The 16,484-nt window shown below is 38.6% G+C and overlaps 1 protein-coding gene across 2 annotated transcripts in view; it reads left to right on the top strand.

Annotated features, from left to right (window-relative positions):
* Window positions 1–15,559, top strand: part of PIK3CG (phosphatidylinositol-4,5-bisphosphate 3-kinase catalytic subunit gamma) — a 56,115-nt gene extending 40,556 nt beyond the window's left edge. For both annotated transcript variants that reach the window (XM_019509418.1, XM_019509419.1), the window contains exons 6-11: window positions 443–589; window positions 1,184–1,274; window positions 6,167–6,297; window positions 6,734–6,845; window positions 7,697–7,854; window positions 13,395–15,559. In XM_019509418.1, the coding sequence (XP_019364963.1) occupies window positions 443–589; window positions 1,184–1,274; window positions 6,167–6,297; window positions 6,734–6,845; window positions 7,697–7,854; window positions 13,395–13,676 (921 nt within the window). In that variant the 3' untranslated portion in view covers window positions 13,677–15,559. The remainder of the gene's footprint in view (window positions 1–442; window positions 590–1,183; window positions 1,275–6,166; window positions 6,298–6,733; window positions 6,846–7,696; window positions 7,855–13,394) is intronic.
* The last annotated feature ends 925 nt before the right edge of the window (window positions 15,560–16,484 follow it).

The raw sequence follows: 16,484 nt of genomic DNA, 5'->3' as shown, positions 1-16,484 counted from the left end.
AAGGGGGGGGAGGAGGCGGCTATAAATATACTTATGTTCTGCTGGTTGACTAATAATGCTATTGCATGGTTCCATATTTGTCTCCCTATGATTTCAGAAAATCATATTCTTGAGTTGTAAATACAAAGTGATCTTTTTTCTAGCCAAGACCACTTTAGCCTGACTCTTTCCAGCTCACACATTGCCATCAATATTGAAAGTTCTGTAAGTTAAATTAGACTTTTTTGGCAACTGAAATACGCCCCCCCACCACCACACACACACACACACCCCTGCACCCCTTCAGTGTGTTTCCCTGAGTGTAACAATTTGAAACTTAATAAACAATTCTGTTGATGATGCCAAAGAAAGAATGGTATTCACAGCTTCTTCTACATTAGCTGTGTTGACTTGATGGTACCTACAGAAGGAAAACACTCAGTGACAGGTTTATTTTTTACAGATTGAAAAATGCAAAGTAATGGCATCCAAGAAAAAGCCCCTCTGGCTTGAGTTTAAATGTGCAGATCCCACAGCTTTGTCAAATGAAACTATAGGCATTATCTTCAAACATGGAGATGACCTCCGCCAGGACATGCTTATTTTGCAGGTATGATTATTAGACTATTTGTTTTATAATCTAAAAACAATACTTTACTCCTATAACTCTTTTAATACCTTTTTCTTCTTAAACTCTATTGTGGTGGGACCGTAGCCCTAGTTAGAATTAGGCCCTCTTTTGTCTTACTGGTATTTTGTGTCTCCTGATGTGTGCCTTGTGTACTTGGGCTATGCATTAGGATCTGACACCTTTGGTGCATCCACATGAGCGCATACATGTGTCTTGCAGCATCTTAAAGCCAAGATGCCTTAAGATCCTTTCAAGAATTCTCCTGGGTGCCATGCAGTGTTTGGTCTGCAAACTTGATTCATAAGATAAACCCAGAGACATCAAATGAGAATCCACAATGTTAAAAACATTCTGCCCTATTGTGGTCTTTCTGAGTTCTTTGCAACAGGAAAATTTCTCTCTTTTTCTGTACTTCAAAAACAAGTGAAACTAAGCTGGAATTTTCCAGGGGGTGCATTGCATCTAAGAGGGGGTGCCTTGAATCTAGAAAGATGGGGAACTACTGGGCTATAAAGTGATACAAAAGCAATGATGATTAAGAACTGTGAACATACCTGGCATTTTTATGATTAGATTCTACGAATCATGGAGTCCATTTGGGAAGCAGAATCCTTGGACCTGTGTTTGCTACCATATGGATGCATTTCTACTGGAAACAAAATAGGTATGGTGCATTTGATGAGTAGAAATTATTCCAGAGTATGTGAGGTTTATATTTTGTGTGTGTGTGTGATGGCTCCAGGGTCAGTTGGACCTCTGAATCCTTTCCCAAGCCCCCTGTGTGCACCCCTTTTGAAAGACAGGCCTAGTGTTTGCATTTCTGAGTGCTCTTATCATGTACAGCAAAATCCCTGTTATCTGGCATTCTACAAGCTGGAATACTCTACAAACTGGAATTTCTGACCGGCTGGGGGGAGGGGGCAAGGAAAGCTTGTACGCAGTGGCAGCCACCGCCACCCACCACCCTGTGCTGTCACTGCTCTGTGAGCAGCCACCGCCACCCCTTCCCCCCCGCTCTACGTTATCTGCCTCAGATACATTTTTACATAACCAGCACCCAACGTTCCCTACTCATGCCAGATGATAGGGATTTTACTGTAGTTAGGCTGTATCCACAGTCTTACACTTTTACCAACCATGTGTCTTCCTTTGGTCCAATTAGATCTGGCTCCTGTTCTAGATTTCTCTTTGGGAAACTATAGTGGGTATGAAAAAGCGGTGAAATCAGTCAGTTTCTTCAAAATAAAATAATGTTTTATTGCTAGAAATGGAGCAGTCAGAGGCATGGTTTACAGTAACAAAAGGGATCTCATGCATGGCATTTGCCTGATATTTTTCACGTTTCTGAAGAAAGGCCTCACTTATCCCAGGACCCCTAGCTCGTCCTGGTACTGTATCCATCAGTCTATACATTGCCTTTCCCTGTCCCTTTAAATCCAAAATTCCATTTTTCTCTATGTCTACCTGCTGCCTTATCAGGCTTAAGCCAAAAGGATTCTGTGCCTATCTTGGACAAAGATAAAATTTCAAAGGTTTTGTTGCCAGTGAGAGGTAGTTAGCTGTGTTAGTCTGAAGTCAGGCAGGAAGCACGGTAGATTTGCACCTTGTGGGGCACATCTGCATGTGCAGTTAATGTGCCTGAATTTTCTGTGCAGAAAATTCAGGTTCATCCATGCGTTCCTGGGCATGCATCTGAACATGGACTGAATAGTGGGAACTGTCCTGCCCTGCTCTGCCCCCCTGCAGCAGCCAGGGCTAACAGGGGGTATGGGGGGTTAGTTCTGATCTCCATGGGGTTGGGGGAGCTGTCCTGGCTCTGGGGGCAGCTGCCTGCCAGCCCTGCAGCAATCAGGGCCAGCCCCTATTACCATTAGGTGTGGGGAACTTTTCCAGCTTCAGGACAGCTGTCTCCCAGCCACATGGAGATCAGGACTCGTCCTGACCTCTGCAGGGTGGGAAGCTGCCCCACTTGCAGAGCAGCTGCCTCCAAGCCATGTGGAGATTGGGACCTGTCCCAGTCTCCGTAGGGCATGGAGAACTGTCCCAGCTGCAGGGCAGCTGCCTCCCAGCTGTGTGGTGGAGAGAGCCATTGTGATCTCCATATGGCAGGGAGGCAGCTGCCTTTCAGCCAGAACAGTTCTCACTGTCCCACAGAGATCATCGGGGCTTAGCCAGGCAGCAGTAGCCCCCTGCTGCCTGGGCTGACTGAGAGCAAATTGCTCCACGTCAGGGTCTACATTTGCAGTCCGGCACATTAGTTAATGTGTCATTTTTCTAGTACAGTATAACCTCATAAATCCGGCATGCTTAGGACCAAGCACCTGCTGGAAACTTGAAAATTCTCGATTTTTGAAACTTGAGTGGCGACTGGTCGTGGAGCGTGGGGTAGCAGTGGCTGCATGTGGAGCGGAGTGGTGGATGGTGTGGCACCCGCCGCGTGCAAGTTTCCCCCTCCGTGTCTGGAGGGCTGGGAGGAATGGCAGCTGGTCCCAGAGAGTGGCAGCACAGGGTGGTGGATGACGGCAGCAGCTGCCATGTGCAAGCTTCCACCTCTGCATTCAGTAGTAGTGTATTTTTAAAGAGTTCTGGATTTTTGATATCTGAATTTATTAGGATATACGATACCTGTATGTATTGGTACTAGCAGACAACACATTAGCCTAATTTAAAGCACAGTAATTGATGTGCTTGTGTAGAAGGTGACGCTTTATTGTGCATTAGATTAGCTTAATGCACAGTACAGTGATTCGTATAGACACACACATAGACTAACTAAATTGGAGATGCATAGCATAAGCTTTCGTGGGCAGTAGCTTACTGCTGTGAAGGGACCCTGCCATAGGGACCTTTCACAGCATCTGATGAAGTAAGATGCTGCTCATGAAAGCTTATGCTATGCAACTCTGATTTAGTTAATCTGTAAGGTGCAATTCTACCCTGTCTTCTGCCTGTCTTTGTTGCCAGTACCATTAAGTTTTAAGGACTGCCTGAGGTATTATATGCCCTTAAAATGTTATTGGCATAGCTATGTTATTTAGCTAACCAACAGAGCCAGGCCAGCAGAAAGCCTAGTATAGAGACAATATTCTGACAGGAATTTTTTTTAGCATTAGTGTATTCTGTTTAGGGAGCTGGTTTAACCTGGTCTGTTAGAATAATTATTTTTAGTAGTATATGGTACGTCTCCACTAGAGGGTGTTGCTGGCATAGCTATATATCCATACAGCTGTACTGATGAACCTTTTGAGTGCAGTCAGGGCCTAAAGACACTGATTTCCTGCAGAGCTGTGAAAGCAGCTAGGACTGAGTTGCATGGATTGCATCCACATAGCAGGCTGCACAGTAGCAATCAAATAGGCAGATATCTTCAAAATTTGTATCAACTTGTTATTTCTCCCTTCCTTTCCTCCCGCTGCAACAAAAATGGTTTTATAGGTAGGAGGATATGATTACCAGTAGATTTAAGAGTTCTCTGGAAAGCTTTTCTGTAAAATATGAGGGATATGACTAGATTCAGTTGCAGTAGAAAGGCTTTAGCAATGTTCATTTTAGGTCACATGCATAAGTCATTCATGACATCATGGTTTCCAAGCAACATAGCAATTTTCAATTCATGCTGATAAAACACAGGGTGGTGTGACAAAGGGGTTTCCCTTTCTTGGTATAGCTAGATATTATGTTTTTAAAGAGAGAGAAAATAGTGTTACATTTCTATCAAAATGAAAAAGGAAATTTAAATTGACTTGTGAGTGAAATTGTTAGTATGATTCATGTATTTTACCATTATTGTAAATATGAAATGTTTTGAAATTTTATTCTCTCATTAGAGGCAATATATTAGAAAACATAATCCTGCTAGAAAAGTCGACACTGAATTTGCATATAAATTTATGTTTAAACAATCCAATTGCATCAAAATACCTGGGGAAAATAACTGCCAGTTTATACAAGGTCCTTGAGTTTAGCTTATAAACCATATTGTTCTCTCTTCTTTTATGGGTTCTTAATAACCTTCCTTTTTTAATTTCAAAGAAACGTATTGTCTTATAATTCATAGCTTTAAGGGGATTTTGTGTCTTATGGCAGATCTAAGAATTTAGCATCTCTTCAGCACCACAAAAAGGGGCGTGACTGATCAGATAAAAGCTTCTGCTCAGTATATTGAAAGAAGTCTCTGTTTAACTATTAACCTTCAATGCGTGGCTCTTTGTACTGGTTTGGTGTCTCATGGAGCTGACGTATTCTTCAGAAATATTCATATGTGGGTTTCCCCAAAGCCCATTCTTCTCCCCTATTTTATTTAAATATGTATGAAGTTACAGGGAATGTTTGTAAGCCAGCACAGATTAATAATGGTCCAGCAGTATGGAGACAAAACCCACTTCTAAATTTCCTTAATGTCAAACTGAAACAAGTATTTTCTTGATTTCCCAACACCTGGCTGAAATCATCACCAGGATGGAGAGCAGCTGCCTGGGGAGAGCCAGAGGAGAGAGGAGCAGGAGCAGAGAAAAAAGAATTATATATATAAGGGCTTAGTCCATCTGGCTGTGTCTGTCCATAATGCTCTTGGGGGGCATGGCTCCAGCCAGTGCTGCATGCGGGGCGGATTGCCCATCAAAAATGATGGTGGGGATGGAGCGCTGCCATGGTGGAGGGGACGGAGCACCGCCGGCCTTGCCACACCTCCCCCCCCCACACACACCGGCCCTGCTCCTTGGAGGAAGTAGGGGCGCAGGGTGATGGCAGCACAGTGCTGGCCTCCTGCCCCCCACCCCCATCCCCACTGTCATTCTTGATGGGCAGTTCACCAGTTCTCTATATAACTGGGCTGAGATGCTGGAACCCAGGGGAGATTAGTTACAAACCTTGGCAGTTACAAATAGTGCACATGCAATATGAAATAGCCTTTAACCTCGCTTTTCCAAAATAATGTTATTTACAGAGGGAAGGAAGAGCACACAGAGCAAAAGAATTTCCTCCCAAGAGGAGGAATTATCAGGGAGCACGGGGGAGGAAAAACGTGATGTTTTATCCTTCTGAGGGCCTCAGGTGCTATGGTTACCTATGTAGTGTACGAGCTTGGATGGCTAGAAAGTTGCCTGTCTTGGGCATAACAGACAGGATGCTGACCACAGACATATGCTCTATGCTGCGAGGCACTTGAAACAGTGCAGGGAGCACAGCACCAGAGCCATCAGTTTTCATCCCAGGAATTGGGAAGGAGAAGAGAAATAACCCCAGGTTCCTTCCCCAGAGTTGTGTAAGAGAAGGGAAGAGGCAGGAAGAGTAGCAAATACTAGCACAGATTCCAGTTTACGAAGCAATTTCCTAATACTACAGTTGCAGCCATTTGTGGTGTGGAGTTGCATTAATACATAAAGACTGAGTTATGAAATGGCAACAGCTTAATGCAAATACCTCAACAGAATATAAGAGCTTCACGCAACCTTGTAGCTCATTAAAAAGTATGCAAGTAGCATTGGTTTAAATATGTAACTATACAGCTCTATTTTATTAAAGTACTTTAAGAGATGACATTTTTGTCTGTTGTAGGAATGATTGAAATTGTGAAGGATGCTACAACAATTGCTAAAATTCAGCAAAGTACAGTTGGCAACACAGGTGCATTTAAGGATGAAATACTAAACCAGTGGCTTAAAGAAAGATGTGTTATTGAAGAAAAGGTGAGTTTTTGACTCTTCCAGCTGGCACCAAAGTGACTTTTAAATAAGGTGTGTGCTCCTAAGTCACTTAGGAGCCTAGCATTGGTTTGCTTACTGAGTTTGGTCAAGTCCCTGGAGCTCTCGGCCCAGTGTTCAGCTCTGTGAAATGGGATAACAGTATATAGCTACTTCATGTGTATATTGTGTTAGGAGCAGAGCCTAAGAGGAATGCAGTGCAGGATCCTGTTCTTAATCTTTATACAGACCTTGAAAGAAGAACTGTAATACATGGGCTTTTCTTACTATTTTTTCATCGTTACATGTTAATAAAATAGACAGTGACCCTTGATGGGTTGAACCAAAAATAAAGATAACCGTTTAAGGGAATTACTGAAGGGGTGTTTAAATCTTAAGCACTAAAAAGTTTAACCTCCTTAAAACTTACGTTACGTACTAGTTTCAGGCAGCAGTGGAAAGATTTGTTTATTCTTGTGCTGGTTACTGCGTGGCAACCTTTGTACTTGGAATAGGAGACAGACACAATGACAACATTATGATTACAGAATCAGGTAAGTTTTTAGTTTTGTTTTGTTTTTTAAGAGTTATATACTGGTATTTACTGCTCTGTTCTATTAGAGGCATGTTTTAACTGATATTATGCATTACCTTCACCAACATGAGCAGAATTGTTTGACAGCTCAAGTCCATCTGTAACCTACAGATTGTAAATCATTTGAGTTTTGAGAACTTCCATAATGGAGATGCATTTAATAATACGAGTTTGTAACAAGCTTATAGAATCTCATGGAGACCTGTATTTTTTTCATCAGTAAAAACTAGAAGAAGTAAAACCAAATCTGTGACAAGTTTTGCACCCTATTCTGGCTTTGGGCACAGGAATACAAGTCTAATGAAGCTCAGTGGGGATTGGGTCTGAGGAAAAATTGAGTAATTAATTAAATGTTTTGGCTTCCAGCAGACAGATACTTCTATATCTTTATCAGAAGTCCCATTGAATTAGTGCACATTAGTGTATCCTTGCTATAGAAACATGTAAGATGGTTTATTAAAAAAAATCCAGAAGGTGTTTAGTCCTACTGTATTCCATTGGGATTTTGTTTAAGGGTATACAGTGTAGACACAAGTTTTTACAAAGTAACTTGTGATATTTATATTATAAGATGCAATGGTTCTGCTTGCTTATTAAAGGATGCCAAAGATAAGTTCAGTCAATAATATTTTAGTGAGAGGACCTGCTGATTGAATAAAAAAAACAAAACATGTCTGCTCTTGCATACTGGGGCTAGCATATAGTAAAGTAAACCCAAATTAATTTATTGACAATAGTTTTGTGAATGCTAATAGTCAGTACTGCTTGGTTGTTATTTCCCTAGACTAATCTTGAATTCTTTTTTTAAAGGCAATCTTTTTCACATTGACTTTGGCCATATTCTTGGGAATTACAAAAGTTTCCTTGGAATTAATAAGGAAAGAGTCCCTTTTGTGTTGACACCAGATTTTCTGTTTGTCATGGGCAGTTCTGGAAAGAAAACAAGTCAGCATTTCCATAAATTTCAGGTAAGAATCAATCTTTTGATGTAAATCAGTTGATTTAAGCAAAGTTTTATCTATTAATGGTGCCATAGTCTTCAACATCCAAGAGTCCCTAGAACTCTGATAATAGAAATTTGCTGAAATATAATAGTCTGGGTTATTTTAGACATAGCTGAGTGCTGAAATTTCTTACCCGGTTACAGGAACTAGAATTCCAAAGCATGTAAAAGGTTTTTGGCATTCCTTACTGTGCAGGAAAATTGAATGAGCAGCCTTGCTTTTCTTGACTGGGATTGCCCAATGGAGGCTGGGCATTCTTCAAATACTTGGGCCAGTCCTGGTCTGCATACCTACTTACCAGGTTCAAAGTAGCTTCTTCTGAATAGGAATGTGTTGTTCTATGGTAGTTTTGTGACATGAAGTCATTGAAGACTGAGTTCTACAAACTGCTGCCACTTTTAAAGTTAGGCTTTTTAAAGTAGCTAAGTATATCTTGATATAGGATTTTTTAGGAATAAACCCATACAGTCCTCCATTCTGAATCCAAAACAGCTCCAACACTGAAGCAATATCACTGTTTTAAGCAGTGCAGGATTCCAAGTGACACACAGATCTACCTTCACTGTAACGTGGCTGAACACATTTAAAAGCAAGTACTAGAAAGCCTGAGCCATCACATTTTCACTCCAATTATATGGCTGAGTGATTTTTGTTTCAGTATATCTTCCAGTAAGCTGAACCTTCCTATAACTGCAGTGAAATACTGGCATTAAGTACAGGCTTGAGTAGGCTTGAGATTTGTGTAACCAGTGTAAATGCTGCCACACCAGCTCAAAGCAGTGGCATCTATACAATTTGCTGCCTGCTTAGCTACCCACTGGGCCAGTTCCCAGACCTCATTGATGGACTGAGCCAGTGCGTACCAGCAACTGGACAATATCCCCTAAGGGCTGCTAATAACAAAGTGCAGATCAACATAAATTCTGGTGTGGGCCTTCAGCCCACAGTCTTTAAGCCTAGGAATTAAATTACTGCTAACTAGTTCAGATAAACATTTTGAGCTTTAAGGCCACCAGTCCAATTTTTACGAGTAGTCGTAACCAAATAAAAGGTACAAGTTAAGTTTATAGTTTCTTGATCTACAATCACATTTATATGAATGTGTCAAGTATGTATCTTTTTGACATGAGAGAGATGGATAAAGACTGATTAAAGTTTAACTGCAGTGTGCAGTTCTGCAGTATTATAGTCTGTTTCTAAATTGCTACTTTGGCAATGCTTATTTAAATGGGTTGTCTGTTTTAAATCAATAAAAAGAAAATTAAAATGCATTTCATGTGCCAAGAAAGCATCACATAAGATCTTTTCCTCTAGTCAGCTATATTCTTAGGGGGTTTTTTAAAGAAAAGACAGTAACTTTTCATTTTCAGTGAGCAAGATGCATCTTGGCCCTTTGTAAATAAGTGTGTTATTCATTGTGACTACTGACTGTCTTATAAAATATTAATACAGAAGTCTTATTATTGATCCTTATTGTTAACTTTTAACATTCTCTCTTACTAATTTGATGTTCAGACACTTATAGTATGTTATTCTTCAGATAAATTTTTGCTTTTAAATGATCTGATGTTTGTTCCTATTTAAAATAGTTGGATGAGACAAAAATCAGGCATTTAAGAAAAACCCTAGTCACAGGTCATATTGCAAATCTTAGAAGCAGTTAATCAGTAAAATACATAGGTACCTATTCTTCTTCTTAAATTATCCATGGCATGGCAAAACTCCTGATATAATATTTTCTTGATCATTCTATCAGAGCTTAGCCTAAGCTTTACTTTCCCTCCCCACCCTCCATATTTAATGGAATTCAGGTGCTAAAAGATATTAATTGTGTTTTGAAGCCTTTTTTTGCTGAAAGCATTATTGATACGCTGTGCCTTTACCACAAAGGTGCATTTCAGGACATCCAGGCTGGAACTGAGAAGAAGAATATTTTATTGCTCATAGAGGTGAATTTTCTGGTTACCTTGCATACTTCTTAAAGTTCCTTCGTTGTTCTTTATGTGCAATGTGGTAACAGTAATGGTACTATCTGCATTTTTCTTGTTCTCCAGCTTTTTGGCTGGGATCACGTAACACCTTTCCAGAAATATGGGGACTTCTTTAATATAGAATTTCAGAAGCTAAGATGCCAGCCTCTGTGAATCAGAGAGCTGTTCCTCCTTTAATTTTTGAAAACCCTGCAAATATCCACTTCCGGTTCTATTTCAAATTTCTATGGTCTGCAGCTTTTTGTCTGCCAAAGCGTTGCTTTTTACTTCACTAACATTTTTCCTTTGCAATACCTCCATTGCCTTTTGGCTTTATTTTTATTTTGATTACTAATTATCAGGATGGATTTGATTTAAATCAGTTTAAATTACGATTTAAATCGGGGGTTCTCAATCCCCAGGCTGCAGCCCAGGGCCAGGCTGTGGCAGTTTGGCTGCCGGTCCACAGCATGGTCAGTTGCCAGATGGGAAGTGGCTGCGGACTGACAAACTGTGGCCCCCCCAGAGCCAGGTGGAGAGGCCACGGCCCCTTTTGCAAGGCCCGTGGCAGCACAGAGTTTGGCCCACCCCCCCGTCCAGGGGTGGGGGTATCCTTACCCATCTTCCCGCTGGCAATTCCAGCTGCGGTCGGCTCTGACTGCTGGGCTGCGGTTTGCCAGGCTACAGCCACTTCTGGGCTGTGGGTCGCTGGGGCATGGCGTAAAAACTTTGGAAACCCCTGATTTAAATCACACTATAAATCATTGGTCAGAAAGCCTCGATAGAATCATTGTTTTCTATAAAAAGTGCGTTCGTGTTACTTGATATCCTTTATTCATTTAATTTCTTGAAACTTTGTACTTTTAGAGAGAGGTAAGGGCTTGACTGTGTGTACACATATTTACAGAGACAAGAGAGCCAATGGGTAGGTAATAAGATCTGTTCTGCATCATCTCCATATACTGCTGTTAACAAGGATGTTATCTCCGGAGATACAAATCCACAGTTTGAGAACTGAAACTAAACATCACAGAGATGCTTAATGGGATCTTCTAGACTGAGTTCCAAGTCCCATTGAGTAGAGTGGTTTTATTTAATTTTTACTAATCTGTAGAGGAGCCTCTGGGAACCTCATAAGATTGGGCTCCTAATATAGTCCATGGCCTGTTGTGACCTATTTATAAAACTTTTTGGAAAATGTTAAGTGAATATATTGTCTCAACTAATATGTAATTAAAAGTTATAATCCCTATTCCATAATGATATCTTTGAGCTTTAACCTACCTTAAATTAAAACTACCTTTATATAGGGTTTTTTTAAAGCATCTTAACAAATAAAATTAAAAACACAATTAAATAAAAAAAATCCAATTTAAATGTTAAAAAATCCTATTTTTTATTTTTTAAAATGTTGGTTTTTATCCACCAGCTAATTACTTTGCTACAGAGTTGATAATGCAGTATTATATTTTTCAAGTGCCACCTGAACACCCCTTGTAGTCAAATCTTGTATATGATTCTTAAGACAAGACGACAGGGAAAATATGCAACTCTTCATCCTTTGGAAGTGCACATTTGTAATGTTACTCAGTTGGGAAGAGAAGGTTTATATATGTAAATTTGGACAATGTACATTAGAAAGATGTCAAAAAATTTACAAGATTAATGCCTACAACAGGTTTGGGCCCTCAAAAATATCAGTTGCTCCTTCATTGTGTATATAAGGGTTTTTTATGTCTGTGCTTTCACTTCATTCAGTTTGGGTTGGGGGGTTTTTTGTTCTCTAAGGTCCTTTTATGGTCATTTTCTGTGGCAATGTTTTTCATACCTTTGATTACATACATGTGCTGTTGACTTCACCTCTCTCTGCCCCTCCTGCAAAGTAGAAATCTGTTTCCCTAGTGAGCATCTGTTCAAAACTCTGTTCAGTTCACTTACAAACAGTTAATTTTACAAATCATCTCAGAACCTTAAAACCTTAATATCCTTTGAGAGACCACGCTTGAGGTCTTATGAAGCCACTGTTTCATTTTTCCTCTCTTCTTGACACCAGCTGTGCCTAGTCTCCCTGGAAACAACTTTTTTTTATATGACTATGTATGTCATTTTTCTCTCATCTCCTTGGATAAGCTAATTAGCTTTCAGCTTTTGTGACAACATTTTCTCTTTCAAAGTTAATATAAAGAAGTAGAAAATCCTCCTTTCTGATGTTAAGGAGATATACTTGTACCTACAAGGTTAAGCTTAAATTATTTTTTTTTGTTACAAGCAAACTCAGCTCTGGTCAACATAACCCATGGTTCAACAGATAAGTTTGAGTGTAGTTTATTTGTTAAAGTGGAATATATTTCTGTCTGTCACTGGGGAATAAGAATTAAACCTGATTAAAAATGAACTTTGTGGCAGGGTTTTGATGGTACTTTGTAGGAAGCTACCTGGAACTATTTGTATTATTGAATGTTTTTTAAGGTATTTTAAATTAATTCATTTAAAATGTGCATAAGGCCTGATCTTAAAGAGAATCTAAATGGTTGGAGACTCACTTATTTGGATTTTTTTTTAATAACTGCAACTTTCTTAGGAAGTGCTTTATCTTTCCATTACTGAAATGTATTCTTTAGCTTAACTCTAGCATAATGATATTTTGCTTATAGGAAAGCTTCACTGTGTTGGTTCATTCAAATAGTTTTCAGAAGGTGTATTTCTAAAAATAAATGTGGTATAAATGTAATGTAAAATAATTGGATTCAGTGTATGCATTTGTTCCTTTCCATTAAATAATCTTTTCAGAAGTATTGTAAATTCTCTGGCCTATAGGAATTGTTTGTCCTTCTAAAGCTTCTAAATGAAGTGCAAACAGAGCGTATAGACAAGTGGTAAAGCAATTATCAAAATATGAACATTTTTTCCTCTGTTGACTTCAGTATGACAGTAGAATATAGAAATCCAACATTCCTTCAGTAAAAGAGGTGCAAAAGTGCTTAATACTCTAGCTGGTGAAAATAATAGTTATCTATCAGCTGGATAAACCTTCTTCAGAAGCTTGAGCCTGAAAAATGTTCTCCATTAAACAAGTAATCATCTTTGTAAAGTTTACAGGTAAATAAAAAATAAATAAACTTGCCCCCAAAGGTGCTTCTCTTCATTTTAAGAGAGGTGATGAATCATCTCCGCTTCTTTAGTTAGTGGCATTTATTATACATTAGGGAAATTAAACATGAGCTTTTTGTGAGGCAGAAGTTTTATGTTTCATTTTTTTTCTACAGGATTGTTACAAAAGGACCTTCAGATTTTACAATACCTCCCCAATTTACACCCCCAAGTCTGCAAGTGTGTGAAGTAGTGCTGAACCAGCAGATAGGGAGATTAGCTAAGTATTTCTGCTAAAATGAACCCTAGTATCTCAGGCTTATTTTAAGAATTAAGTATGGTTGATTTGGTGCTGAATAATTCAGATTTGAGCAAGCTGTTACAAATGAGCTTTCTTTCAGCCTGTTCAGTCAATAAAAGAGAAATTTTCTTCCTTTTTTCTAGGATGTTTGTGTGAAGGCTTATCTAGCTCTTCGACATCACACCAACCTGCTGATCATTCTGTTCTCCATGATGCTAATGACTGGAATGCCCCAGTTAACCAGCAAGGAAGATATTGAATATATCCGAGATGCACTGACAGTAGGTAAAAGCGAGGAAGATGCTAAAAAGTATTTCCTTGATCAGATTGAGGTTTGCAGAGATAAAGGCTGGACTGTACAATTTAACTGGTTTCTGCATCTTGTGCTTGGAATCAAACAAGGAGTAGAGAAGCATTCTGCCTAACACTTTCTTTAAAGTCATTCAAGATATGAATAGGAAATAAACAGTCTGTCTCCTTATTTGTAGTTTTCTAATAACAGAGCTGTTAAAATTGATGTTTAATTTGCTAATAGTTTAAATGGGCTCTCCTAAAAACTGCAAATTGGTTTAACCTAAGCTTCAAGAACGCCTGTCGTCTTATTGCAGAAGTGTGTGTGTGTGTGTCTGTATATGCACACACATATACATATATATATTAATACTGGAGTTGTGACAGTGTAGCACCCTGCATTCTGTTATGTAGCTGCTTTGCTAATGTGACCTGCAATTTTCCCATTTGCCTTTGTAATAACTTCAGTTACAGGTGAAGAAGGGGCTGGGGCAAGATGATAGCCTGGTAACTGAAGTGTGACCTGGGTTTTTTTTTTCCTTCTCCTTAATTACTCATGTTTGTCAGGCCCATCAAGAGAAGGAACATTATTTTTCAAGTGCATGATTACATAAGTGCAGCCCTGTAGGATGTTTATTTCTGCCTTGGGAGGATTTATTACCAAGGTTTCTTCACCCTCATTCATCTCCTTTACCTTTAACTCCACTTGTCTTCTGACTCTTTTTCAAACTTAAAGTTGCTCAACAGAAAATGACACTCCCTCTACTATCTAGGGAAAACTATGCATTATGGTTGTCTTAGCATCCTGAACCATGAAGGGCAGGGCTGGGTTGGCACTTCTTCAGAAAATCTTTGTTTTCAAGTTCCTGAGTTTGCTTCTATAATTTTTTTAAGTTTAAATGTTTCAACTTGGTGTTCTTCTAAATGCCTTATTCTTAATGGGGAACATCCACCATATTATATGGCAGATGGATGCTTCTGTTATTTTGTGGTTAAATTACTAAAAGTCTGCCTGTATAGTGAAAGCTTTACTAAAACAAGGTAATGAATGGTACTTCCTCATTCTAAAAATGAAATTCTTATCTGAGAACAGTTCACGTTTCACCAAATGTTGGAGAAGTCCAAAGGTTATTTATTCAGTGATGTATTTTGGGGTAAAACCTATTAGGAACTAAATATCATCATTGAAATTATGTATATTTTGTTATTTATGGTGTTTATTTTTTTAAACTTTTCAAACAATTGTTTATTCAAAAGTTATTTATAAAAGAAATGAAATTCCTTGTTTTTAGTTTAGCAGTATATTTAAATGAAATCTAAAGAGAGAAGAAAATATAACAGGCAAGTGCTGGGTCACTTTTAACTTTCTCTTTAGTAGGAAATCTGAAAATGATTGAGCCTTTTAACACACACAGAAAAGCAAAATATTGCATGAATTTTGCCTGGAGTTCAATGATTGCAGTGGTCTCCCTGCTGATCTGATTGACTTGCCAAAGAGAGAAATTGGCTTACATTATTGATTATTAGCACTTTTGCCTGTATAATTCCTTCTTTTGTTCCATTTTTACAGAGTCTGAATCAGCATTGGTCAAGTGAATTGCTATGTTTTATTATTATTTGCATCAATCATTTCACTGATCAGATTTTAACTGCTGCAAGTGAGCGTGCTCTTGAAGGATTTGTAATACATGTACTGTAACTGGTGTCTCAGTTACGAGACATATAGCCCATCTATTTTTTTAAATGTAGGCGCTTAATTAGTTGTTCTGCACAGAGATATTTTGATGTATATGGTAAAATTTAATAAGGAAATGTTAAAAGCTTAAATGTTATGAAATCAATTTTTGTTCTGCTGCAGTACCCCATACAGGACAGGTTTAAAATCATGCTGAGGTGTGAAATGTGAGAGTATTGTAATATGATGTTCCTGGATTTGTTCTTTGTAGTTTTGAAATTAATTGTCAAGTTGTATACATTTGATGATAAATCATGAATAAAAGGATTTTTTTTTCCAAAATAGACATGATTTATTTATTATTTCTCCAGTAATTCAGAAAGCACATCATTTCGTAAAATAATGTCATTCAAAGCCCTGCCCAAAGGAAATTTTTTGTTCTATATAGATGAACTCACTAGAATTAGTGGTGATAGTTTGAGAAATTTTAAATTTAAGAATTAAAAAATCCATAGCGTTAAGATTCTAGTTTTATGATTGGGTAGCCTAGAGGACAAACCCTTACCTTCTAGTGAAATTTCATAAACCTGTCCTGTTTTTTAAAACTACTTAGATTTAAATGGTGCTATGATATTAAAAGCAATCTATTTTTTAATATTAACAAACTGAAAGAGAAATATCTGATATCATTACAATTTCACCAGGTCAATGGCATTTATAAATAAACCTCTTTATGCCGGCAAAGGTCTATATAAGTCTATTCCAGGAAGTAGTTCATAGTTTTAGTGTTAAAATGAAAGCATTTTTATTAGAGCATAATAAGAGGACAAAAAACACCCAGACTAATTAAAGAAATATACAATATATCAACAGCATTTTAGGCTAGATCTGAGTAAAAGAATTCCCTAAAACTTAGAAAATCTATTTAAAGCAGGGCTCGACAAGCTTTTGCCATTGTGGGCTGCTGTTTGCAACCCAGCTCCCGCCAGGAGCCACAAATAGCCTCACCCTCCAGTGATTAGCAGATGCTGCAGAGACAATAGATAAACCAAGACAGATGGTAGGATACTGGGGATACCTCTGCTGCTGTGGCTGCAGAGTGCTGCTGTTTCTCTGAGCCAGTTCACAGTTTGATGATAAACTCTTCACAGACCAGATCCAGCCCACAGACTTTAGTTTGTTGATCTGATTTAGACTACCCAGACATGATAATGGTAAATGAGTGCACATCTGTATTATGCAGAAAAGACCTATTATTCCTATCTAG

The sequence above is a fragment of the Gavialis gangeticus genome, unplaced genomic scaffold, assembly GCF_001723915.1.
Source record: "Gavialis gangeticus isolate Ggan-Ray unplaced genomic scaffold, GavGan_comp1, whole genome shotgun sequence".
NCBI lineage: Eukaryota > Metazoa > Chordata > Crocodylia > Gavialidae > Gavialis > Gavialis gangeticus.
The sequence above is the reverse complement of the archived record's forward strand: the minus strand, read 5'-3'. Positions and strand labels throughout refer to the sequence as shown.